The sequence below is a fragment of the Motacilla alba genome, chromosome 11 (assembly GCF_015832195.1).
Source record: "Motacilla alba alba isolate MOTALB_02 chromosome 11, Motacilla_alba_V1.0_pri, whole genome shotgun sequence".
Classification (NCBI taxonomy): Eukaryota; Metazoa; Chordata; class Aves; order Passeriformes; family Motacillidae; genus Motacilla; species Motacilla alba.
In genome coordinates, this window is record NC_052026.1 from 2,597,665 (window position 1) to 2,624,908 (window position 27,244).

Genomic DNA, 27,244 nt, shown 5'->3' on the forward strand with positions numbered 1-27,244 from the left:
CTGGTGTAATAGAGATCTGGGAAGAGCACTTGAATAAAGAGTATGACCTTAGTTTTGTCTTTAACAATATCAAAACTTGAATTCGACTGGAGAGATGGGTTAAAATTATAGCTTGGAGCATTGCTTTGCTCCAGCTCCCTTTTTTTTCCTGTTAACCTTGATGATGTTTTTATCATAGCTCTAGGAAAAGTTCAAAATTACATTGCTAAAGTAATTTTAAAGACTTGAGGCATATACTTGTTATCCAAAATGTCTAAATTTAACAAATGTATTATTTAAAAGCAAGCAACTCTTTTCAAATTCCACATATGATACTTCTGATTACAAGACTGCAAGTTAAGATTGCCACATCATCAAACTTAAAGCACATTGAGATAATCACCTAAAAATTAGAAAGAAGTTAAACTTTTAAAAAACAGAAGACAGGGGAAAACACTCTGTTGATAGAAGTAAGGTTTGGGTTTTTTTAATCTTAATTTTCTCCTTGGTTTCTGCACATATTTAAATGTATGTATTGTAAAGATCAAGTGATGCAGTTAATACTGGAATTCAGAATGTGTGGGCCTAAATAAAAATATCAGTACATGAAGCCCATTGTCCAATAACTTGGTTAGAAAGGTGAGTAATAACAAGGATATTTGTGTCTGTGATATAATTAACTGTGATTCGTATTTTAGAATATATATGTGTATCTGTACATTTCTTAAAAGTATAAGTAATATTTCTGTTCCACATTGTTATCACTCTGGGGATCCTTGAAAAGGGAAGAGTAGCCTTTTCCTATTAACACTGGGAGAAGTAATCAGGCAGACTAGAAGAATATCTCAGGAATTTCCTGTTTAGAGATAAGTGTTGTTTTCCTTTGATGGTAGACAGGATTCCAGTATGCTTTTTATAAATGAGAGTGGATGAACTTTTATACATTTTATTTTAAGAAATTTATAAATGAGAGTGGATCACAGGAGAAGTGGCAGTCAAGAAAAAAAAGACAAAACTAAGACTTTAATATAGAAACATACGAAAATTAACAGTTGCCAGCCCTATGCTTAGATTCAGTTTCTATTTGGCATTTTTTGTGAGTAGCACAAAGCAAAGAAGGGCCAGGCTCTAAGCAGTGGTATCACAGCATCTCATAGGTCAGTGGATTCAGCACAGTGGTGTGAGCAACTGTGTGTGAAAGTATAAACTGGCCAGCATTTCCAAGTGTGGATGGAATTGGTAATTTTCCCACCCTTGCCCCAAGTGCAATCCAAGTATTCAAGGAGTGTGCCAAATCTTCGTGTGTAATGCAGCTTTGGAATGCACCCTGCTTCTGACAGCCCAAGCTACCAGGGTTTAACTAATGTAATTTAGTGCAGGGAAGACGTGATGATGCTTCCACACATGATGAATCATGTGGATGACAAGATGACTTTTTAAAAATCTTTTTGTAGTCTGGTTCCTTGATGCTAATTCATTTGGGGGGAAATTGTATTCTTTTCCCCTTATCCTGTTTTCCAAAGAATTGTAGCCTTAGGTGATTGAATATTGCATTTGCCTTTCTTCTTTCCCTTCAGGTCGATTGATAAATCAGGAGCTAGATAGAGCCCCCTCTGTGTGCCTGAGCTGAGGGGGAAGTGAACCCATTTTTTGCTTTTCTCTGCTCTTCTGCCTGGTTGGCTGCCAGTGAGCTCTCTGGCACAGACTGGCCAGGCTCAGGGTCCCTGGCTGTGCTCAGCTGGCGTGCTGGACAAATGTGGACGGGAGATGTGCCAGGGGATGATCCGAGATGCAGGAGAGATGTCACAGTAGTGTGCAGTAATGAGGAATATGGAAGCACAAGTGCAGGGATCGTTGAATCACTCTAGTCCCTTGCTCAAAGCTGGATCAACATTCAATTTAGACTGGGTTGTTTAGGGCATTGATTGGCCAAGTCATAAAAATTTGAGAGGTGGGACAGTCTACAACTTGTTTGTGCAGTGTTCCATTATTTCTTCATGAAAGAATTCTTCCCTATATCCAGTCAGAAACAGCTGTTTCAGTTTATAAATTTATTTTTTATTCTTCTTCCAGGCAACTTTAATAAAGGGTATAGCTCCATCTTCTCAATCAACTCTCCCTTAAGTCTTCTTACCCCAAGAAAAAGAACCCTCCTGTTCTCATGTAGGTTGTGTGCTGGAACCCCCATGACCATCTTGTTGACTTTTCCTGGATTCAAGTTTTTTCAAGCTGGGTGACCCAAAGGTGCAGGACTGTAGATGTGGGCTGAGTGAAGAGGAGGAGTTGCTTCCCTTGGTGGGTTGGTTGCCACTGATTTACTGTTCTGCTGTAGGTACAGCCCATGGGTGCCAGGGTGCAGTGCTGGAGCCTGGGTAACCTGCTGGCCTCCAGGCTCTCCATACACCCCATCAGGGCTGCTGGCCCCAGCCCATGGCATTCCAGTGAGTCCAGCCCAGGCACGGGGCTTTGCACTTGTCCATCAGGAGTTCCATGAAGTTCCTCTCGTTTCACTGCCCAGGTCCTTTCCCTCTGCACTGCTCAGGGGGGTGCCATCTGCAGACTTGGTGAGGGGACTTGGTGTCTCACCCCTGAGGTCCCTGAGACACCCATTAAAAAGGGTAAGTCCCAGGGGATCCGCCCAGGGACTCTGTGGCCTCTGGGTAGTTTTCTGGACTTGGGAATATTATGTTGGGGGATTTTAGGAGAAGACAGTTACTGTGATATTGCAGAGGCTGATGAAGGACAAGAATCTTAAGGCATCAGGTATCTCAGAGAATGGTCCATAGATTATGGTTGGATTTCTGAAGAGTTAAAGGGACAGGAAGAGTCCTATAATGGTTGGCTTTATTCAGAAAAAAATTCTTTGAGATTAGAAAGACCTTAATTGTGAAAAAACCCAAGATGGCAACAGTTATTGTTATAAAAGGAGTGTGTGTGTTTTCAGGGAAGTTGGATAACTGTAGTTACACTCAAATTCAAAGAACTGTAACAATTACACATTCTCACCCTTACCTAGAATAGGGCAGAATTTTCCATCTCCAAGCCTCTTTTCTGGATACTAGTTAATTAAAGGTCCCTTCTTACTTGCATTTTATCTTTCAGACTAGGGTTTTCTGAGCGATGGCTTTGCTTAGACGCGTCTGCGTGGTAAAATGGTGCGTGCTCAAATATTGCCAGTCTCACTTGGAGGAATTGCTCCTGCCTGTAGGAATTGTCCTCCCAACTTCAAGGACTTCATTTGCCTGGGCGGCAGTTCAGCGTTGGGATTTAATGTGTGTGTCTGCTTGCCATTACTCATTCACCTTTCAGCAACCTGAGCGCGGCTCCAGCTCTATTACACAGGACAAATTGGGCACCAAGAAAGGTTTAATTTATTTTTTTCCCCATGATAAAGCAAAAATTAGTTAAAAATCATATATACATCTTGCTGAAATCCTTAAGGTAACATGTAAGATAGGGAGTCGGTGATTAAGTTAGTTTAAGAGGTAACGACTTCAAAGAATCCCTAAAATGAACACCAGCGGTAGCCGGAGTGGAGAACCGTGCTGGGGAGGCGCGGCTCGGGAGCGCAGGGGGGCTGTGGTCCAGCCCCCGCTGGAATGGGAGATCCCGCTGGAGAGGGAGATCCCGCTGGAGAGGGAGCCGGGGGAAGGGAAGGGGCAGATCCCGCTGGAGAGGGAGCCGGGGGAAGGGAAGGGAAGATCCCGCTGGAGAGGGAGCCGGGGGAAGGGAAGGGAAGATCCCGCTGGAGAGGGAGCCGGGGGAAGGGAAGGGAAGGGAAGATCCCGCTGGAGAGGGAGCCGGGGAAAGGGAAGGGGCAGATCCCGCTGGAGAGGGAGCCGGGGGAAAGGAAGGGGCAGATCCCGGTGGATCAGGTGCCGGGGGAAGGGAAGGGAAGATCCCGCTGGAGAGGGAGCCGGGGGGAGGGAAGGGGCCGATCCCGGTGGATCAGGTGCCGGGGGAAGGGAAGGGGCCGATCCCGGTGGATCAGGTGCCGGGGGAAGGGAAGGGAAGGGAAGATCCCGGTGGATCAGGTGCCGGGGGAAGAGAAGGGGCAGGTCCCGGTGGATCAGGTGCCGGGGGAAGGGAAGGGGCCGGTCCCGGTGGATCAGGTGCCGGGGGAAGGGAAGGGAAGAAGGGACGGGGCAGGTGCCGGCTCGCCCTGGCCGCGGCCCCGCTCCGCTCCCGCTGTCTCCGCGCTCATTTGTCCCCCATTCCTTGCTCTGGGACGGTTTCTTGGTGCCGAGTTCAGCCGGGGGAAGCAGGCACGCCTCGCAAAGCCGACACTCGCTCTCGTGCAGCCGAGGTCGGCGTTTGCTCAGGGACCCCTCCCCAGACGAGGATTCCCCTTGCAATTGGCTCTGTAGGAAGCACTGACCGAAATAGTCGCGGATTTCTGTGTTTTGCATAACCATTCATGTGTCCCAGCCAAACTGCTTTTGAAAGTCTTGTGTCCATTCAGTGGAAAACTGACTCAGCAGGTTTATTCTTTTGTGGTGGTCCAACGCCAATGATCCATAAAAAATAGCACTACACATTTTTTTTTCAGTGTGAAATATATGTATCTGTGCATGCACACAGGGAATTTTCTACCCAGAAAACTGTCCTGCCCGGACCATGTATGCCATCATAGGACTGTAGTTTAAATAAGTACATATATTTATACACCTACAAATTTATATCCAGTACTTAGTAATTATTTTGATGAATTTAGGAGTCATTAAGTGTTACTCATATTCTTTTTTTTTTCTGTAGTTTGGATGGTTTTTAAATATTTAAGTGCATTAAACTGTAGACTGTTTGCTTTTCTTACAAACTTAGCATGAAGTATCAAATGTCCAGGTAGCCATGAATATGTATTGGGGGGAACAGCTGGTGTCTCTAAACAACTCTTTTTAATGCTACTTTATTTCTTTGCCTTCAATTAATAGGTTTTTTCACCTAAAGAATTTCTGTTCTCAGTACTATGCCAGTGGTGTAGGCTAAAGGATGCAACAGAATTCTTTGCTGTCAACTCTCACCCACTCAACACTGAGATTCATCTGCACTAATGCTTCTGAAAATAAAGGAATTGTTTTTTCTTGTGTAGAACAGCTGAGAACTCAGACTGTCTCATAGTCTGACGTTCCTCAGTTTAATGTGCCAGGCTAAACTTCAGCAAAGTTCTTCAGTGCTTTAAAGTGTTAAAGAAATTCTCTGATTTTGATTTTAACCTTGTGAAGTAGAGTTGCACCCTTTTCAGGGGGTCATGAATGTGTCACCAAAGCCACACAAATACACTGTCATGGATTTTTCTATTCAGGAAAACAAAGTAGTGATGTAAAGTCCTTTAGAACTTTGTGTTTCGGGGTTTTTTCCTATGGGGTGTAAGCTAATCCTGTTTTGTTTTGTTTTTTTTGGTTTTTTTTTTTGCTTTAGCTAAAAAACTAGGAATTACTGATGTGCCAGCTGAGGTCGTTACTTTTATTTCTCATGCAACACAGAGCAGATTAAGGACAGTGATAGAGAAGGTGACAGTGATAACCCAGCACCGGATGGAGTCGTACAAAGTAAGTGTGCCCAGGCGGGTTGGTGCTCACACAGCCACGTCCTGCTCATCCTGCTCGTGCTGCTCAGCTGCCCTCGCTGCAGCTCTGCTCAGCAGCTCTGCTGCCATGGGGTCTGCCCTCGCTGCAGCTCTGCTCAGCAGCTCTGCTGCCATGGGGTCTGCCCTCGCTGCAGCTCTGCTCAGCAGCTCTGCTGCCATGGGGTCTGCCCTCGCTGCAGCTCTGCTCAGCAGCACTGCTGCCATGGGGTCTGCCCTCACTGCAGCTCTGCTCATCCTGCTCGTGCTGCTCAGCTTCCCTCGCTGCAGCTCTGCTCAGCAGCTCTGCTGCCATGGGGTCTGCCCTCGCTGCAGCTCTGCTCAGCAGCACTGCTGCCATGGGGTCTGCCCTCGCTGCAGCTCTGCTCAGCAGCTCTGCTGCCATGGGGTCTGCCCTCGCTGCAGCTCTGCTCAGCAGCTCTGCTGCCATGGGGTCTGCCCTCGCTGCAGCTCTGCTCATCCTGCTTGTGCTGCCATGGGGTCTGCCCTCGCTGCAGCTCTGCTCAGCAGCACTGCTGCCATGGGGTCTGCCCTCGCTGCAGCTCTGCTCAGCAGCACTGCTGCCATGGGGTCTGCCCTCGCTGCAGCTCTGCTCAGCAGCACTGCTGCCATGGGGTCTGCCCTCGCTGCAGCTCTGCTCAGCAGCTCTGCTGCCATGGGGTCTGCCTGGCACTGCCTGCCTGCTCATCTTCTCCTCTCTGGGGCATGTGGGTGGGGAGTTGTTTCTGTCCTGTGCTGGAGTGTCTGGCACAGAGCATGTGTTAAGCTATTTCTGCTCATGGATTGTTGCAATACAACAGATTGTGACTAAGACTTGATTCCTGATAGCTCCTTTTGTGTCCTAGGGTATCCAAGAACTGGATTGAAATTGCTTTGGTATTTAGGAATCTATAGTAACTTTTCTGGATGTGAGAAATGTTAATATTTTATAAAAGCTACCGATATCTGCCGTAGCAACTAAAGAATTCAGCTGTAAATTCTTCACTGATTCTTTTGTCCGTGATTGTATTCCTGAAGAAAACAGAAACAATTTTGGTATCTCAAACCAGGGGGAAATTTAAATAAAGATCTACAAACCAGTTTGAAATTCAAATAAATCAAACATCTTTCTTGAGCTATTTGAAATACCTTTTCCAGTAGAAATAAGATGCTTGTTAGTTATTGTAGTTGTTAGACTGGTGGCAAGGAAGATGGTAATAACTAGTTGTGTGTTGTCTAAGCTGTGTTTAGATTTCTTTAGCATATATATATATATATATATATATAATAGCTCTGGTTTAGTTTGTTCCTTGGTTTTGTGATGTACTTTTTTGTATTCTTGGAGTGGCAGTCTAGTCAAACAGCTTTGGACTGTGTCTTAGCCTATTTCCTAAACCTGGGGCCTCAGGACCTGAGTCATGGTTGGATTAATTCTATGTGATATTTGCAAAAATAATAATCTCTGGGATCTGTGACTATAATCAATGTCATTGTGATAGAAAAATAGATTAAAAAATAAAGGCCACTCTTCCTGGTTATTACCTCACTTAGATCTTTCCTTGCAATTGATGGATATATTCTCCTATATTGGATTAAAAGTAAATATCCTTGTTTCTTTTCAGTATTCTTTATCATCTTCAGAAGTGTAAAGTTCCTCCTTTCTTCTCTCTAGGATGGTGTCTGAGAAGAAAGCAGTTTGCACAGTCTATGTTAAGCCAAAGAAGAATTTAAAACAGTGTCTTGAAAGATCCCTAGAAAGAAAATAGTGTTGTCTCTGATTGAAATGTAGCATTGTCACTGTATTCTGTATTTTTCTTAGTTAATGCTATTCTTTGATTTCATAGCATGGTAGTCAGAAAGGAGAATATTAAGTAGATAAATGGGATGAAAGTAATGTGGAAAACTTATTTTTCTGACTGACATTCCAGTGTTCTCCATGTGGCTCATTCCATCAACTCTCCTGGGTGCTGTGTGCTAGGAATAGTAGCATGCTCTTAGTTGTCATAAGCTTCTGTTTTAATTGGAGTTAGAGGCTTATTCTCAACTGAGATTTTAGCTTTAATGCTTTTATAATGCTGCTTCTTGAGAAAGTCTGCTACTAGTTCAAGATTAGTACAAATGCAGGAATTATAGGTTATGAGCCTGCTTATAAACTACAGCTAGGATTATTCAGTAATAAAGCATTTTAAATGTTTTCCATCATTAAGTGAGTTGGTTTTACTGGTTTTAACTCTTTCATGTATCTGGTGCTGACAGATCAATTCTTGTTCTTTTAAAGTTGCTTAGATATTAGTTAAATAATCAGATTCTCCCTCCGGTAACCATAGGATGGCTTCATTCCCCCGAGCCTAAAAAATAATCATTTTATTATTAGTACAATGGAAAGATTTTAACGTGTGACACTTCCAGTCTTTAAATGCATGGTCTGGGTGAAGTGGCTGTTTTTCTAAGGCCTGTCCCTGTTTTACAGGATGATGAGTGGTACGAGCAAGCCACCGATGTCCGATCCCAGCTGAAGTTCTTTGAGCAGTTGGAGCGTTTGGAAAAGCAAAGGAAAGATGAACAAGAGAGGGAAATTTTGCTGAAGGCTGCCAAGGTATTACTTTGACTGTTTTTTTACTACTTAACAATCCATAGCCTTCAAACAATGATTTAATTTTGTGATATGTGTTTCCTAAGCACATTTTGTTTCTTACAATAAGAAAGATGCTGTTGGTGTGACACTACACCTTGAACTCATGGTCAGGCTCTGGTCTGTGCTGACTCCAGACTGCCTGGGATGCCTCTGGTTTCTCCACATACAGCTCTGAATATGATGAGTTCTTGGGAACACAGGAGACAGTGGCTAACACTTTCAAAATAATTCTGTGAAATTATTTTTACAATTGCCTTTGAAATTTAATAGATGCCAAGGGTTTCTGTGCCACTGGAGAATCATAGCTTACACTTTGGGTCTTTAAACAAATTCAGTAAATTCTGAATAATTTTTTAGAGGCTTAGGTTTTTAGACTTTGTTGTGAAACAGTTTTGTTCATTTGTTCATCTTCATTTCAATGTGTTCCAGTCTCTTCTCTGTAACTGCAGAATTTGCTTGGTTCATGCCTGTCTTTGGTTAACTGCCACTTCTCAGGACTTGTTCCTTTGTAACTGCAGTTCCAGGGACTGAGTGTTCATGCGTGCAGCAGAACAAACTCAGATGACACTGTTTCAAGAGCACATAGGTATAGATAGGTCTCTCTGTAAAGTTGATCATATATATCATATCTAACTGGAAATAAGTTCATCCCTCTCAATCTTCAGTTGTAACACAGCCTCTTGATTTTATGCCATTATTATTCACAAATTGAGAGATTAAAAAATAAAAAAACCCTTGCTTATTTAGAAGTATATTTCTCAGTTAGGCTACTTTTATCTGTCGTGTTTGTACTCTTAATTTATAAATGTTGACATTATTAAATATTCCACACATTTTTACAAAACATAGATACTCTTTAAATGTTTTGATAAAAACGTATTTACTCTTTTCATTCTGAATTCTTATTTAAAAATAAAGAAATGCTTATTTATTTTAATCCTGTTGTCTCCATTCAGTGACTTCATCTTGGTGAATAATTTTCTGTGTATCCTGCTGCTTGTTAGTTTCATTGGTTGGTCTTTTAATGGACATTGAGAAGAATGCAGTAGCTTATAGTCTTTAGTTCAGAAATGTTTCCCTGACTGTGCAGAGCTTTATGCAGGCTGGACCTCCTGGTGTTCCTTCCATCCTTCCAACCTGAATTCCTTCATGAATTGATATTCTGGGGTTTTTTGGGGTTTGTTTTTATTTATTTATTTGTTTTTTCTTTTTTCTTGTTGTTGTTTTAGTCTTGGATAGTATAAAGTCCTGTGAGGTCTAAATTTAGAAAATAAATATGCAGTCATCAAGTTTGATTCCTATAAAATATAGGAAGAGCAAACATAAGAATTCTGCAACAAAAAAAAAGTAGAAGAATACCCTAATTTATTTGAAAAAAATACCTTAATCAAATTATTGAATGCATACTTTATCTTCTCATAACCAGGGGACAGCTCGGAAGAATTAGATGAAGGTGAAAAATAAATGAAGGTATAAAAATCCATAACCAAAGCACAGAGTAGCCATCAGCAGTGCTGATTTATCAGTATGAATATTTAGAGTGGGCAGTGGGAGACACTGTGGACCCCTTAGAAGGTGCTTATGCAGTGGTGTGGTTTCAGTGTAAATGTAGGAACTGAGTTTGCTTTGTTTAGCTGTGCTCCCCAGTCTGTTCTGCTGGATGAGTGACCTAGTGCAAGGCTTATGTAGGACATAGTTTGGTAAAATATGGTCAGATTACAATGTTTTTATTCTAAAGAATTGATTTTACATTATTTCCTTAGATTCTCTGGTGCTGCTCAAATGCAAAAGCACCTGTACAGGAACAGTGGTATTTGTTGAGGTCTCTATTCTGAATTCCTGTGTACTGATTCCTTAGCCAGGATTTTGGTTTTTTCTGTTTTTCTGAACGTGCCTTGTTGTCTGAGGAGATCTCAGCCCCTGTGGGAAGGGTGCAGTTGCTGTAGTGACACAGTTAAAGTCTGCCCAGCTGCCTGGTGAAGTGACACCCATGAGCACCCTCTTGTCTCTGTCTGTGGCCTGGTGACATTTGTGTCTGCAGACGGGGGAGATGCTGAAACTGCCTCTGGGGGCTCGAACACTCACCATGCAAAGGCAGTGTTCCCCCAGTCACAGCACCTTTGTCACCTTGAGAAGCTGTCTTTAAAATACAAAAAACTTGGGCATTTCAAGTGAAATTTCTGTTTCTGTTTTCCTGAAAATCATATTTATTTATAACTGCAACTTCTTAATGTGCCTTTTAGAGAAGCAGTGTGATCTTTTATCTTGGAAGTGTTTTGACAGGTTATTGTGCAACATGTGTTAAGGTTCCTCAGCAGAACCATTTTAGTGACAGTCTCAAAGCTTCCTGCTGGTGGTACCTCATCTGCTGTCTCCTATGGAAGAGCACAGAAAGGTTGAACTTGCACAGTGAAAATTCATTTTTAATTATTTACATTTTGGAGCTTTGTTAACAGCCACAGTCTGGATTTTGATGAAGAATAAGATAGTGAAGGAAACGTTTTGGGCATTGAAGCAGATGGTGTTAAATAATCTGCTGTGTAACAGGATAATCAATGGAGAAGATAATGAAAAATTACGGAATAGATTGAAATCAAAGGGGAGGCAGCATGAGCCTTTGAGAAGCCTTAAAACTGATCTGGTAATTTAGCATTGCAGTTCAGTAAGGGGTGAGAAAAAAAAAAAAAAAGGTAAAAATGGCCAAAGAAAGTGTCAGGTTTCAGGTTTTTGTTGTTTTGGGTGATGGGTGGCTTTCTTTAGGAGAAAAGAAAATACTTGACACAAGTGTTCTGGTTGATCTGCGACCATAATTTCAGTAGGTACAGTAGGAAATTATTCCAAAAATTTGTAAGCACTCAGATGGGCTTGGTTTTGCTTCAGGAAATATTTTTGGAAGAAGAAGAGAGATCGAATCAGATGAGCAGGTGGAAGGAGAACAAAGTTAGGTTTCAAAAGAAAAAAGAATTTGACATTCTAAGAGAAGTCACTAAAGTTAAAATTAGCTGTGGCACTACATGAGAGTCTGTGAAACAAAATAGCAATATTATTTAACTTGTTAAATGAGAGAATTTTACAAAACCTTATGTCTCATGCCTGGGAAATACTTGAGAAATAGAAACTTAATATCACAAGCTAAGAAGCATTGTGAGTGATGTTCTCATTCCAGTGAGATATTTTGGGGGAAGACAAACCTGACAGGAAAGGAAAAATCATGGTATGCTGTAGTAGCAATGCAACATACGATTTCTTTTACATTAAGGATCTGAAAATTGAAACTACTACTACTCTGTTGCAGGAGCCAGAATGACCTCTCCTGCACCTCAGGGATCCTGCATCATATTCCACAACATTCCAAAACCTTCCACAACGCTTCAGAGTGTCCCACAGCATTCCAAAATATTCCACAGCATTCCCATACCAGCCTTGAATGTGTGGCCCAAAGCTTTTCTCTAATTTACTTTCTAGTAACTATTTTTATTATAGAAGTGTTAAAAGGTCCTCAGACTGTGAGATCCAGGCACCTCCTGCTGCTGGAAGAAGTCATGCCTCAAGCCCCCAGAAAATGTGATGTGTCAAAAGGAGGAGCTGTGCAGGGAGGGACTGAGCTGCCTTGGTTGTCACTGGTTTTGGGTTTCCTTCCTGACATGAGCATCACAGGTGAAAAGAAAATGGCACAAGGAGGAAACATTTTGTGTATAAACACATATGTAGAGCACAGCTTCTTTCAAGAAAATATTTGGGAGAGTCAACTCTTGGCCTTGGTTTGTTTTGCCAGTGAGAGCCACTGGCTGTTGTTGCCAGGTGTGTGCAGAGCCAGACATCCTCTCTGGGCCTTTGGGGATGGTACAGGCAGCTGAGGAGGGTCTTAAGGCTGCAGAAAGGTCAAAAGCCAGACTAAAATCACTTGAGGATCTTACCTTTACATTTGACATGGTGTGTCTCGTGAGGATTTTCAAAAAAAACAAACAAACCAACAAACCAACAAAAAAACAAACCCAAACCAAACCCAACAAAGCACTGGTCATATTATAGTAAATCTTTGTTCTTGCTGCTTTCAGAGCTATTTCCAAAACCTGGAAGATGCAGGCGGTGTTTGTCAAGCTGAATGAAGTTCTGAGTCTGGGCTAATAATGGAAATATTTCTGGCAGTGGAAGGAGTAGGAGGTTGTAGCTGAAATTTTTTTTTTTGAGAGAGTGGTGACAGTAGGGAGTTACAGCTTGGGGTTGTCCTGGCTCTCAGAAATGAATGAATCATACTTCTGTGTTATAATCTATGATAAAGTAGATCATGTTAAAATTAGTGTGTTAACTGATCTGCTCAAACTGGCCAAATGCTTGTGTATTTTATTATAAAATAATGTTGAAATTTAATTTCCAATATATACATTCGATTAGTCTATTATTTTGAGTTTTATGTATTACTAGCACAAATCTGTCAAGTTCTGGGATCTTAACTGCAACTGTCACAAGAGTAAGATGTGTTCTGTAAAAAGAAAATTTACAAAAGTAAATGGAAAATTATGTTTGAAGTTGTTTGTAAAGTTAATTAGCATTTATGGATGATTGGGTAGTACTATAAGCTGAAGTTCATTTTAATGAGAGATCACTGAAATTTGGGGTGCAGATTCCCTTCCACGCCTGTGCTGTGATGGCTGGGAGGGGCCTCTCCCTGAGTCTGAGATGAGTTCAGCTGGCATTCCATTTAATCCTTTCCCTCTTTCTGAGAGCAGGGATTCAGTGCAGCCTCCTGCCTGCGTGAGCACTTGGAACTCACTTCTGATGAGAGCAGAGCAAAAAGGGAATTATTGCATTGAGATAATTTCTGAATTTTTAGGAATTTGTTAGTTCAATTTTAATGATTTTAATATAAATCGTTTTCAGACCTGTGCTTCTGCATTCCACCTCACCATGGTCGTAACACTGAGCAACGTTTTACCCTCAGCTATGATGCTTTTAACTTTCACTTTTTATTAACAAAGCTAACGTGAAAGCAAAGTGTTTCATGTTGCCAATTTAATTTCTTTAATTAAAAGTGAAAGTTATAAGCTGGTACAGCCGTGGGTGAAGTTCTAATGTCATCAATGGGGAAAAATAGGTATAAAATTGAAACTGTTGGCACAGCAGTGGCTCTTGATAGTACAGCACCTGCAGTTGTGATTCTTAACATTATTTAATGCAAAAATATGAATTTGAGGCATCCAAGACTCCCAGTGTAAATATTGGTAAGGGGCAGTAGAGCTGCAAGTGCCTTAGTTGGCATCAGAGGTAGCCAAATGCAGGAGAGACCCTGTGAGGCGTTTCCCAACACAGATGTAACAAGCTGAGTCTGCAAAGTCCTTACAAATCTAAACAGAACACTTTCTTTTTGTTAGTGGATCCAAAACTTAGCAACAGTACAGCTTTGACGTTAATAATCAAGCCAAGTATTGAATACTTATGGTAGTGGAACACATCAGGAGTGCTTCTAGTCTGTCCATCTGCATAGATGCAGAGTATGCTCCAATTAAAAAAAACCTGGTGCATGTTTATAAGTATAGTGTGGTTATAAATACCCTTATAATTTTAAAAACACTGTTGCTTTCTAATTTAAGACAATTCTGTGAAATCTGAAATACCCTTAAAACTACACTGTTCCTTGTGTAATTAAGATGTCTCTTTTGTGGCCTCCTGCCTTAACACAAGCCAGGGGAAGAGCTGAGGTTTGGAGCATTAGGGAGTTTGGTAACATGTAAATGAAGCCCCTTATTTCTGTTGTTTTGAATACACACATTTAACATACACTGCTTTTCATACTTTGGAAGTCCAGTATTTCCATAGACATAATGTGATCTATGCAGTTTTCAGTTTCCAGATAAAGAACACAAAGCATTTGGTTCTTCACAATTAAAATATCAGGTTGTCTGGTCTAATAAAATAGCTGATGTTTGGGAGAAATGTTAACAAACCTGGTTTGCTGAATGCATTCTCAGTAGGAGACAGCATTTAATGTATTTAGAAGTATGTTATCTGCTTAGGATCAGTCCTGGGTTTCTCTAAAATTACTATGGGAAGCTTGCCTGCTTTTAAAGGTGTTTATTCATCAACAGGAAAATACATTATGTAAATGCAACCTGCTGTATTTACAGATCTAGACATGATGAACAGAGAGGGGAAGGCAAAGGAATTGTGATAAAGTCCTTGAAAGTATTTGATTTGGTGGGTTCTGATTAGTGGGTGTTTCCAAAGCTTTAGAGAAAGGAGACATTGGTGCATTAAAAGATGTTGGAAAAGAATGTTTCACAAAACAGGTGAAGTGCTGCATATTAAGATTTGGATGTTAGAGAGAAAGGAAGAGAAAAGCCAAAATATAAATTAACTGGAAGAAAAAAGTTAAACTGCAATTTAAAAAAAGCTAGGAATGACTAGTCAGCTTGACAAAAGTAAATGTAAAACAGTAAAATAATTGCTTGGTGATGTTGACATGTGGACAAAGCACTACAAGAGCTGAGCAGCAGCAAAATTGTGCAAACTCTTCAGAGGAAGAGAGAGATGTTCACGTGTGGAATGGAGTGTGAAGGGAATCCAGTGACATTTCTAAAGCTCATTTAAGCACCTCTCTTAAGCTTGACATTTGCATTTGCTTATATTTGCTTTAATCTGTTTGCATGAGCATTGGTGAAGCCTTTTATAATTTACATTAGATCATAAAGTGAAGAATTAATGAGATAGTTGATGTTTCTACTTGTCCTTTAATACATTTTAGCCTCTGTATGCTGATGATTTTATTTCTAGAGCTTACTGGCATGGTAACCAGCAGGAGAGTATTTTAGTCTTACAGATCTGCTTAAAAAAAGGTTAAATTTTTTTCTGAACACAAAAGAGTTAAATTCCTTAATTTTTTTAGTAGTAGTAATACACTCAATGTACAATTTTAATTCTGCTTGCTTGAAACAAGAACTAGCTTGGATTCTTTAGAAAAGCTCTTTGGCATGGATTCAAGCAATAATTAGAAAATCATTGCATTATTCTAAATGTAAAAATAGTTCTATCTTCACATTCAATCTGGGTTATATATTAAACTTCACCTGGTATTTTAGATGTTCATTTTTGAAACAAGATTCCTGTATTTGATATTGTTCAGGAGTTGAGTACCTGCTTTCACCTCTGCAATAATTTTTATCATATATTTACTCTGAACAAGCTGGGGGTTTACACAGAGTAGGTGATTTGCTTTTGCATGTTGAGATTATCCTGAACTCCAGATCTGCTCTTATTTGGTCCGTTTCTGGGGAAAAAATAAAAAGCCCCAACTTTTAAATGTGTTACTTTATCTGTAGCACTTGCAGAGCTTCACTTTTGGAGCCCAGGAAATTGCAACATTACTTTGCATCTCCTGCTTTAATTTTTCTTACCCTGTCGCCAAACACTGCGTACCTCTGGTGTGTTTTCCAGGATTCTGTCATTTCCTTGTAGAAAGTTAGTAACAATATTAGAAGTCTTAGTTGGATTCTCTCAGGACACTCTGCTTCCTCCTAAAGCTGACATGCTTTCAACTTGTACTTTGCATTTGGCGAATTTTCAGCTTCATACAGGAGTGTAACAGCACTTTGTGTTTCTGTACTGCTTTCACTGTGAGGCTCGCAAGGCAATAGAAGTTCATTATACATTTATAAATTTATCATCAAAACCCATGAAAGGGCTAAATATGCTTTTCCATACATCATACTGGAGAAACTGAGGCTCCAGCGATTGAATTGTTCTTGCAAAATAACAGCAAGGACCTTGTTCAGCTCAGTTCATGAACACTGACCTGAGCCCGTCTCCTGGAGAAGCAGCTCACTGACTCGGGTTTGTTCCTTTGGTTTTTAACCTAATCGGTATAAATATAATCAAGTTCTTAGAAATTGCTGTGTTGATTAAAAACCCAGGTCTGTGGCACACCCACGTGTTTCATTAAAGACCTCTTTGTCCTTTGAACATTGACTAGATCACATTATCTACGTTTTTCTTTTTGTCTGGCCACAGCAGTTAGAAGGAACTTCAGCCTGTGTTGGGGTGGAGTTCCTTCCTTGGTTGGCACAAGTCAGATTTGGTCATTGGCCATCTCAGATTTCAATCTGGCATTCAGTGGCTGCAGACACTGCCCTGTCCAAGAACCTCTTACACCAACAGACACAAAAGCACTTGTAGATGTTGTTGGAAGGTGAAGCTGATGTGCACACTGGAAGAGTTTAGCACATCTAAAAATCTCATTATTGTTTAATGTCACCCTGTGTTATCAGCACTGTGTTTTATAGGTGTGCTATATTAGCTGAAAAAAAAATAATCCCGGTTCAAAAAAAACCAACCAAACCCACAAAACCCACAAACCCACAAAACTGACAGGAGAAAGGATACAGAATTCTGTGCCAAATCAAGCCAAGGCACTCTCCAGGTGTATAAAAAATAGTACATGACCCTTTTAAGTGCAAGCCCTTAAAACCTATCTCCCTTTGGTTTTCTGAATGGATTCTTGAGTTCTGACCAGAATACGATATGAAAAATTTAAGTACTGGAAAAAAATCTGAGAATATATAACTTAGCAGACAAATATTCTTTCAAGTTTCTGCCTTCAGCATAGCAACAAGCAGGGACAGATAGGAGAGGGCACAGACACTCCTTTAGGAGCTGGGTAAATGATTCCACTCTATATCTCAAAGAAATACTGAAGCAGAACTACCACATCTCTCAGCTATCAGGAACAACAGTTTTCCATGGATGCCACAAGTTTTTTTAGAGCTTCTTGTAACTTTTTATTCAACATTTGCTGAATGCTGACCTATCGCACATTTATAAAAGTATAATGTGTATATTATCTGCCTCTTGAGTTTTGAATTCCATCAGTCTGAGAATGCATAGTGAGCACAAATAGAAATTTAATGGTTTTTTAACGTGTGGTTATAAAGTACTCTGTGTCTAAAGAAATGTTACAGGTTGTTATTGTAATTAAATCATCTGCTTTTAGAGCTGTTCCTGGTTTTGAAGGAAAGTACAGAAGTTGCCATTTAGCAATATTTATCCAGTTTTAAAATTGACAACATTAATATTATTAGTAGTGCATGAATGGGTTTAACAAAGTGAATTTCTATGCTGTACTCAAAGCAAGCTCATATGGAATAGTAACATCTTTATAATAAAGATTTATCTTCTGGGAGGGCAACTCTGCATTGGTTTTCTTCATGTTCTCTACCAAGAGCTAAATGCAGGCTTAGTTGCAAACAGTAAATTTTAAAATGTGTGATTGAAAGAACCTAAATTTTAAAGTTCAGGTAATGTAAAGGGTGTAACTTCTGCCCTTGGATGCTTAAATTTGTTAGTATTAAATAATTGCAATCTAAACCTGTATGAAAACTTTCACATTGACAAAAGTGTGGTTGAGTTGGGTTTTGTTTTGTTTTGTTGGTTTTTTTTTGTTTGGTTTTGGGGTTTTTGTTGGTTTTTTGTTGTTGTTAGTTTTTTTTTTTTATAGTTGGTTTTCTTTTGTTTTTGTTGTTTGGTTGTTTGGTTCGGTTTCGGTTCTTTGTTTGGTTGGTTTTGATTTGTTTTGGTTTTTTTTTTAAATTCAAATCTTGACTGTATCTTATTTTTAACTGAGCATTCAACCTTATTTTGGGTGAGGCTCATGGCTTTGAAATTGCAGTTCTGTCAATTTAGGTGTCCCATGTTTGATACCTTGTATCCTGTTCCTATTTCTTTGCTGTTTTTTAACTTACTGCAACAGATGAGGGGTTCTTAAACCATCTGTTAACCTTTTTTCCCCATTTTTTTTAAACATGTAGAGTCGCTCAAGGCAAGAAGACCCAGAGCAAGCTAGACTGAAACAAAAAGCAAAGGAGGTAAGCAGAGCTAGAGATCATTACACTTGACATTTCAAGGCTTGAACATATTAATTTTTTATGCCTTGCTACTTGTATATCGTTAATAAAAATCTGACTAAAAACTTTTTAGGATGTATTTGTTGCTTCGCCTTTGATCTTAATGTTTGCAAACTAATACATTAATACATGTGAAGCCTAAGGAGATTTTATAAGAGAATATTTCCATACATTACATTTTCATTTCCATTTTAGGTAGCTGTAGCTTTTGTTGGGTTGTTGATGACAGCAGCTCTAGATTTTGGTGGAAAATATATGCCTTTGTCTTTTTGTAAAATGTCGCTTTCTTAGAAATGTGCTCCTTAACCATTTTGTTCTGGTAACATTCTTTCAAGTAATGTAATTGCCAGTCATTTTCTTTGTACTGTGATTCAGTGGACTGTTTACTCATTTGTCTAAATTACAATAATCTAAAAAATATCAAATAATTTCCCATGAAGCTGTGATGTGTTACTCTAAGAGTACCTTAATTTGCTATAAATGAGTGAGTGTCCTTTGCTTAAGGCATCTCATGCCTTAGGATTGGGTTGTAACTTAAATCAATTAGAAAGATTAAAATATCCATCAGTTGAAAGCAATTTCAGCAAAATGATGCCATTCTTTTTAGCCAACTTGTTTGGATATACACATTAGCAGGTAATAATTATGCACTGGAAGGTAAGATATACAGAAAAATGCATATAGCAAGTCCTTTTGTATTGACCTGTTCTTCCTGTTTTGTTTCCCTCTTGGCAGTATTCTGGAGTCCCGTTAGCTACACAGATTTTATGTATGTAACAGTCAAAAAAATCCAAATACATGGATGATTTTATTTATCTTCATTTCATTCTGTGATTATGTAGTAAGACTTGCTGAAATGAGTTCCTGTAAACATTAGACCAGGCCTTAGTGTTTCCAGAGTTGTATTTGTCAAGCAAGTATTGAAATGAAATAGAGTAATCAAGTTATTTGGCAGGAAAAGAGGCAGGATTTTAATAGTACTTGGGTTTTGTAGGCAGCCAGTGTATGCAAAGGGAGAATGAGATTTCTGAGAGCAATTACTGGCAGGCAGAAAGGGCTGTTGAGCTGAGAGCTGAAGGTGCCGTGCTGCTGGAAATGAACAGAGCTGGGATTAAATGCATTGCTGCTGCATCAGTGTGGCTTTCTTGGGCATTCTTTCCCGGCCATTGGAAACCTGAGGAAGTGAAAGACAGGGCTAGTGAGGCCAGTGTTGCAGTGGCCAGGGTGGAGCAGCTGTGGGGGAGCCGGGGCTGCCCGGGGGCTGCGAGGAGTGCACGGGGCGAAGGCGAGCCGAGCACGGCTTCGGGGGGAGCCCACGGAGGGGCTTGGGGCACAGCGGGCTGTGCTTGGGCTGCTGGCTTGGGGCACTGCAGAGGGAGCTCCTCCTCAGAGGGGCTTGGGGCACAGCGGGCTGGGCTTGGGCTGCTGGCTTGGGGCACTGCAGAGGGAGCTCCTCCTCAGAGGGGCTTGGGGCACAGCGGGCTGTGCTTGGGCTGCTGGCTTGGGGCACTGCAGAGGGAGCTCCTCCTCAGAGGGGCTTGGGGCACAGCGGGCTGTGCTTGGGCTGCTGGCTTGGGGCACTGCAGAGGGAGCTCCTCCTCAGAGGGGCTTGGGGCACAGCGGGCTGTGCTTGGGCTGCTGGCTTGGGGCACTGCAGAGGGAGCTCCTCCTCAGAGGGGCTTGGGGCACAGCGGGCTGGGCTTGGGCTGCTGGCTTGGGGCACTGCAGAGGGAGCTCCTCAGAGCTTCGGGCACAGCGGGCTGTGGCTGCAGCTCTGGCTTTGGACACTGCAGAAGGAGCTCCTCTTCAGAGCTTCGGGCACAGTGGGCTGTGGGTGCAGCTCTGGCTTTGTCTGGGTGCTGCAGGAGCTCCTCAGAGCTTCGGGCACAGCGGGCTGTGGCTGCAGCTCTGGCTTTGTCTGGGTGCTGCAGGAGCTCCTCAGGGGGGCTTCAGGCACAGCAGGCTGTGGTTGCACTGCTGGCTTTGTCTGGGTGCTGCAGCCTCTGCCCTTGGAGCTGGCCCTGCCTGCTCGCCCAGCCCGCTCACAGAAATGCATCATCTGCTGGCACCACTGAAGTGGAATTTCATTCTGCATGTTTGAAACCATAAGAAATGTCTCTGGTTTTAGTAATCAGGGTTCTAAAGCTCTAGAGACTTTCACTTAAATACTAAAATTTAGTTAGTAAAAACATTTTCTTTTGCAGAGGGGAGTGTGGCATGGTAGTGGCAGGATGTTGTTTTAAGATTGTTCATGTATTTTTCTGCACTGGTTACTGGATATATCCTGACGTCTTAAATTATTGGCATTGCCAAAATGAAAAATAACTCATTTTATAGTATAAAAGGTTGATTAGAAAAACTGTCTTGGGCATGGCTCTGTCATTTGAAATTAAATGTTTAGAATCAGTGCCAACAAAAATGTAAAAAATTTCAAAACTTCACTGCCAGCTGGGCTACTCTTACATGTGCTTATGACCCATAGCTCAGATTTCTTCCAGCTTTTGTATAAGCTGATTAATAAGAAGCTGGATTTGAAGCTGTGATTCCATGATTTCTGTCTTGAATATTGCCTGAAGACCTTTGTTGCACAGATATTCTTGTGGCCTGTAGTAAAGTGGTGTTAGGTAGTGTTTTAAAAAAAACAGAGAGGGCACCCAAGAAACCTGCAGCTCTTCTAGGTGGTGTTACTTGTTTAATGATATGATTGCCAGATAGCTTGTTTTTTCATCCCAGCAAAACAGCTGGTAATACCATTATTATATTCTGAAAATGGAGAATGGTTCAGGCTTTAATCAGTTTGAACAGTGACACTACTGACAGAAGTCAGAGAGAGAAAGTGAAGTACTAAAAGAAGTAATTTGAAGTCTTAAAGTCTTCTAAATCTTTCCTTAAAAAGAAAAAAAAAACTATTAAAAACATCGAAGGATCTCTGGGAAATGCTGTCTTGGAATGCAAAATAAGGTACCAATAGAAGGGTAATAGGATGAAGAGGAAAGAAAGAAAACTAGGAAAGGATATTCATTCCAAAACATTCTCCTTCATGGGTATTTTGGAGTGTTCATTCTGTAATGCTCTTTTTTCCTTCCTAATTTAAGAAGAAAAAAAGATTAGCTCAGTTTCTTTCACAGAACATCTACCAGTTGAAAGATTCCTTCTTGTTTCTTAGTGCCACAAAGACAGTGTAAGTGGAATCCTTTGAACACATTTCAAAATTAATTTGATTAGGTAAAGATTATATTTTTTTCTCTGTAATTCCATCTTGATCTATTTATTAGCCATTCTTCAAACCACTCTGCATATTGTTTAAACCAAATTGGCATAAATCAGGTTTAAACTGCACTTAAATACTTACCCAAACAAAGGGGAGGCTGATCTACATCAGGTCTTATTGCAGAGACAAGACAGAACACTCAGGTTTCATTCACACCCAGACCAGCACTGTTTTAGAGAAGGCAGTGCAAACCCTCTCTGATTTCAGTCTGAGTGACTTACTTTGGTACTAACCTGTTTCAAGTGGACTTGAGTGAAGGCAGTACCAAAATGTACCTGTGGAGGATTACCTTGCTCAGAACTCTCCATTTGCTTTCACACTTCTAAGTTGGTGCAGCCTTTTTCAGTGGACAGCATGTGACTGTTTCAATGGTAAACCTATTTAATAAACTATTAAAAAGATTTTAATCTCTTTTCATCTCAATGGAAGTCTCCATTTAGACTATTGCAGGGGAAGATGATGCTTTTCAGCTATTACTTTGTTGCATTGCTTAGTAGCAAATTCTGATATGTCTGACTTGGTACAACTTAATGTAAGAAATAGCATCATTTTTGAGCAGTGTCTGTTTTGTTGGAAATTACATAACTTTCCTAATTATTTTTTTCTAACTAATGGTTTTAAGTAACTTTTAAATTAATTGTTGTAATCAATAATAAGCAGGGTATTGATAATAAGCAGTGGAGTTTTCAGTTTTAGCCAAGACATAGTTAAGTTTTTGCAGAGACTGCTGTTGTTGAAGAGTGGTTAGAAAGTCACTGAAACTTTATGTTTTGCTAAACCAACCCTAATAAACTTCAATGAAAAAAGCATGACTAAAGCTTTTAAAATCAAGTTTTAGGAAATACACTGATTTATGTAGTCTGGAAGTCACAAATGTGAGTTAAAGAAATTATGAGTTCTCTAATTTCCTTAAAAAGCTTCATTAAATAGAACATAAAAGAAGCCATATAGCTGATAGCAGGCGTAGATCAAGATTAGGAATATCTGAGTCAACACCTAGTAATTAATGACAGAAATGGTTTAAAGGAAAGGCAGGGAGGGTAAGATCCTTAACATCCATTCTGCCAGGGGTGTTCTGCATATCAGGGTCTGTTGCCTAAAAAATATTTTAAATTAAAAGTTAGGTAGCTGAGGCTGATCCTGAAAGATGAACTTGGGTCAAATTTTTGTGTCATCACCAACCAAGAATATGGCACAATAATGAATAAACCAGACCCCATAAATGTCTGGGCATGGATGCAGGCCCCAGATCAGGTTAGATAAACCCCACTGGAATCTGTTCTCAGATGTGCCCATCGGCCGTGCAAGGAAAGTCTCTGACCTGTTGCTATTCATACCAGAAGCCTTCAGATGCTGGGGAAGGCACCAGGCAGCCCTCTGTGTGCCCCTGCCAGCAGAGCTGGCCCAGCTGCCCGGGGCTGGGCAGGTCCTTTGTGGTCCCCTGGCCAGGAGCTTTGGAGTGCTCGGGTCCTGCAGGAGCACAGTAGGCAGAGAGAGGCTCTTCCACTCCGGGACCCACTGGCCTTGGGTGCTGCCATCCCCCCTCTGCAGTGTCCTCTGGAGCAAGAGCCTTGCTGGGCTGAGGTTTAGACTTGGACCTGTATCCTTTTCTGGGTTCTGTGCAGTAAAATGTGGGGGCTGTTAGCAGGTGGAGTTCTAGAAGAAGCTGCAGGATCCTTCTCTTCAGAGTAATGAAATATGTACATCCTATGATGTGTATGTTATGTGGGTCTAACATTGCTTTAGAGGTTTTAAATCCCCCAGAACTTAACTTGTAGCAGGATTACTGAAACTCCAGCCTCGTATACTTAGTGACTACAATAGGAAAACGGTTTTACACTAAATAAGTTCTTGTCACCACACTAATATTTATGTATCAACTCAGTAGGAATGGTTTCTTTTGAAATATTTAAATGATAGTTTACTCCAATTATCATAAGTACTGAAAATGAAAGGAAATGAAAAGGATTTTGCTTTGTTTGGCAAGTTCATTTATTCACCTTTTCAGCAAAGCCGAAGTCCTTAAATATTTTACTGCTAAAGCAGTGTCTCAGTGATGAGAAGTCTAAGTCAGTTTTCTGTATTGTCATGCCTGACATAAAAACATTGATCCAAAAGCAACAATGTTATCTTAAATTGCTTTCTTATAACACAGTTCAATGAGAAGTGGGGCACTTGAACAGGAAGTTTAAGTTAAATTTCCACATAGCTTTCTAACCCATCTGTGTGTCAGGAAGTAGAAAGAAGGAAAAGCTATCAATGTGATAGCTGAAGTAATGATGAAGCAATGTTTAAGCAACACTGATTCCTCAGAACAGAGTTATTTCATGAACAGTTTTCTGCATCAGGTTACCCGTGTTACAGCTGTGATGCAGAAGGAGTGCAAGCATTCTTGTCAATATGTGTAGAAAGTCAGGTAACAGTCACTTTTTTTATGCTTTCCCTGTACCTCAGGTCTGTTTGTACCCAGAAAAATGCTTTGACCGTTCCCATCTGACTTAAGCTGGATTTGGCTTCAGAGTACAAGATTTTTCTGAAGTTACAGAGTTGCTGCAATGACCTAAAATTGTGTACTATGTACTAAATGTACTAAACTTGCACCTCAGAGAGGAGAGGTCCTGTCTTACCAGTCAAAATACTCTCCTGGAAGTCCTCCTGCATTGTCAAGTTTACTCCTTGTGTTAGCTGTGATTGTTTTTTTTCCTTTTAGCGGATACTACATTAGATGTACAGGTATATTATGGTAACAGTCCCAAATTCTGATGACTGAAGTTGATTATAAAACTTATAACCAGAAAAGAGAGGAATGGTATTACATTTGCATGTGCAAATGGTGCTGGGGAAACAAGACAATCTATAACCAGTAATAAGTTTATTACATATGGATCTTGATGTATAAGTCTTCCAAATTTCCTGTGTTTCCAAGGATGAGGCACTGCCCAGTGATGAATTCTACAAGTCCTGAAGAACTTTGTTCAGTAGCAATCTTACTGTTCAGCAGAACTTCTTGCATATGTCTTTGTAAGACTGAAGGTGATGACAATGCCACCAGGTTCTCCTGGGCTTAGAGCAGAAGTTGTGGCAAGTTGTCTGGCTGAAGTGTGATGTCGCCCTTGCTGTACAGAGAGTCAGAAACTGGATAATTGACAGAAAAATGCTGGGGGATCAGAGGAATGGCTGTGATATCTTCCAGCTGAGTCAAATTATTTATTCCTGCTTGGGTAAAATGTATATTAATTAGAGTTGAGTCAAGTGCTGGGTTGTTTGTTTTTTTTTTTTTTTTGTCTTCTCCCTCACCCAAGCTTGACCCAAGATTATCATATTAGTCTACCACAAATCTAAATTAAATCCAATGCTGTCCAATGTAGTAATTTTCTTCTACAAAATCAAGTTGGTGACATTCTGTAGTGGTGCATTATTCCAGCATACACATAGTGCCCAGCTCTTGTTTAGTTAACATGAATGCTTATTTTTCATGATTGATGAAAACTGTTGGGTTTAGCATTTTTAAAGGGAAATACTGTTTTACTGATAGAGGAGCTAAATACACAGCCATTTTTAAGTAACAAACTATTTCTGTACCACCATCTTTGTAGTCTAAAGTAAGAACACTCCTTTATCTTTGTTTATACTTGCTACCTAGAAATCAAAGCCTTAGAACTTGGTTTACACCAATGTGAAGTGCCTTGTGTCAGAAGGATCCATGTACTGCATCCATGTTTTGTTCCTCACAAAGTTCTGTGTCACATCTGGGAGGCTTTGCAAGGGAGGTGTTTGTAAGCAGGAAAAATGAGGTTACATACCTTGCAGAGCAGGGGCTGATGCAAAACAAAATGGGACAGTGAGCATGGGATTGTTCAGCCTGGAGAAGAGAAGCTTCTGTGACCTAATTGTGACCTTCCTGTACCTGGAGGAAAGATGGAGAGAGACTATTTACAAGGACCTGGAGCTGCAGGACAAGGGAGAATGGCTCCACAGTGACCGAGAGTAGGTTAGACATTAGTAAATACTCTTCCCTGGCAGGGTGGGCAGGCCCTGGCACAGGCTGCCCAGAGCAGCTGGGGCTGCCCCTGGATCCCTGGCAGTGCCCAAGGCCAGGCTGGACACTGGGGCTTGGAGCAGCCTGGGACAGTGGAAGGTGTCCCTGCCCATGAATGAGAGGATTGTTAAGTTCCCTTCCAAGCCACGTCTTTCTGTGGGTGTGACAAGAGAAAGGAACAAGAAAGCAAACTGTCCACTCAAGCATTGTTCCTTGTTTAGCTGATGTCTCACTGAGTATTTGAAAGGTATCAACCTTCAAATTAACCCAACAGCAATGTAATTTCCTTACATCTTGTATGGCAAGTGTATTTGTCCTGGTGCAATCTGCTGCTTGAGGCTTTTGCAGCTATTCATAACTAATGAAACAGAGTGATTTTCTTAACCTGCTACCAAAAGGGTTCCCATTTAGTGCTCTGAGAATGGGGTCATGAAAATACTGAGTTGTATACACCTGTTAAAGTTGGCTTTTCTTTTTGTGATTATTTCTTGTTTTCTCATGTTTCCCAACAAAATGGTAAGTAACTGGATACTCTTATTTTTCAAGTAAAACTAGTGAGGAAGAGTCAAGACTCATTTTCAAAATAGAGTTTAGCTCTGGAATGAAATATATTTGGTTTGTGTTTGAACAGTTCCAGAAGAGCAGTACCTATTGCAAATATGCTCTATCTGGTGGATAGAGCAAAAAGGTGGTAGGGAAGGAGAAAGCCATCCCTGTTGTCTCCATCACCTTCCAGCACACACACCCTGATGGAGTCCTGCCTAACACAACACAAGGTTATTTCAGTAAGTGGTCTCTCATTATACAGCAGCAGGACTACCTAAATGTGAATTTCCAGAAATTGGGTTTAGAATGGTAAAAGCTTTTTGTAAAGAATTTCTAAAGCTGAAGGTGACTTTGCTCTTCTGAATTTCACCAAAATACTCCAGCAGGAACTTCCTCTTGTAAAATGAATTTTTTGAAGGTGGTAACTGTGAAATCTTCAGACCTTCATGTCTGTAGTTTTCCTTCTAGGTCTGTAGGAATAACCAGTGCTACTGCTTTTTGATTTTGAACAAGAGGAGGGTGGCAGCCCCCTGTTTCTAATCCCTTTTGGATGCCTGGACAGCCAAGCTTGATAAAAGATAAGGGGGCTATTCTTTTCCATGTTTGGCATGTAAGATTTTGTGATAAGGATGGGTTTGAGTTTGCCTGTCCTGAATACTGACAATTGCATCCAGAGGTTCCAGAAGCAGCAGGAGTACATGCAATTGGTACTTCCTTTTCTGAAAGAATTTTTATAAATTTTAAAAAATCTATTTAAATATAAACACACACGCACTCTCTCTCTCTCTCTCTGTATATATATATATACACACACCAGATGAGTGTGTGCAAGGGAGAGGTCAGGACTGAATTTGCAGTTCTCCTTTTGCTTCAGTGGTATTCTGTCTAAATATGGGTCTTCCTCAGGTAGAAACAACCTTGTTAAGAACAATTCATCACACTGGCATAGACGGGGAAAAAAAGAAAAAAAGCTGTTTGGAGCAAGCTGTGAATGTGGAAAAATCACGTAACTGTTTTAACTGGACACAGCAACAGCTTTACTTTCGTGCTAATTTGGCAGAATAACCGCGCTTTAGAATATGATTGCCTGTTTAATAAGTAGAGGGCAGCAAATGTCAGCTGCGTCTGCTTGTCAGAAACTGAGGAGGTTGCTTGGACAACAACATGAATTATTATTTAGATGATTTGGCCCCTTAGTTAAGCCTGCTCTGCTCTAGAGCAGCTTGCGGGGGTGGGGGGAGGTCAAGGTGTATTTAGGCTCAAGCCTGCAGGGCAAATTTCCCCCATCCCCTCTGTGCGCGTTGGTTTCTTACTCCAA

General features: G+C 40.8%; 1 protein-coding gene across 1 annotated transcript in view; it reads left to right on the top strand.

Annotated features, from left to right (window-relative positions):
* The window catches only part of LOC119705444 (transcription initiation factor TFIID subunit 4-like), a 146,858-nt gene that overhangs the window by 56,867 nt on the left and 62,747 nt on the right, over positions 1-27,244 (top strand). Inside the window, exons 11-13 of the mRNA XM_038147873.1 lie at positions 5,398-5,528; positions 8,013-8,138; positions 17,975-18,031. Of these exons, the coding sequence (XP_038003801.1) occupies positions 5,398-5,528; positions 8,013-8,138; positions 17,975-18,031 (314 nt within the window). The remainder of the gene's footprint in view (positions 1-5,397; positions 5,529-8,012; positions 8,139-17,974; positions 18,032-27,244) is intronic.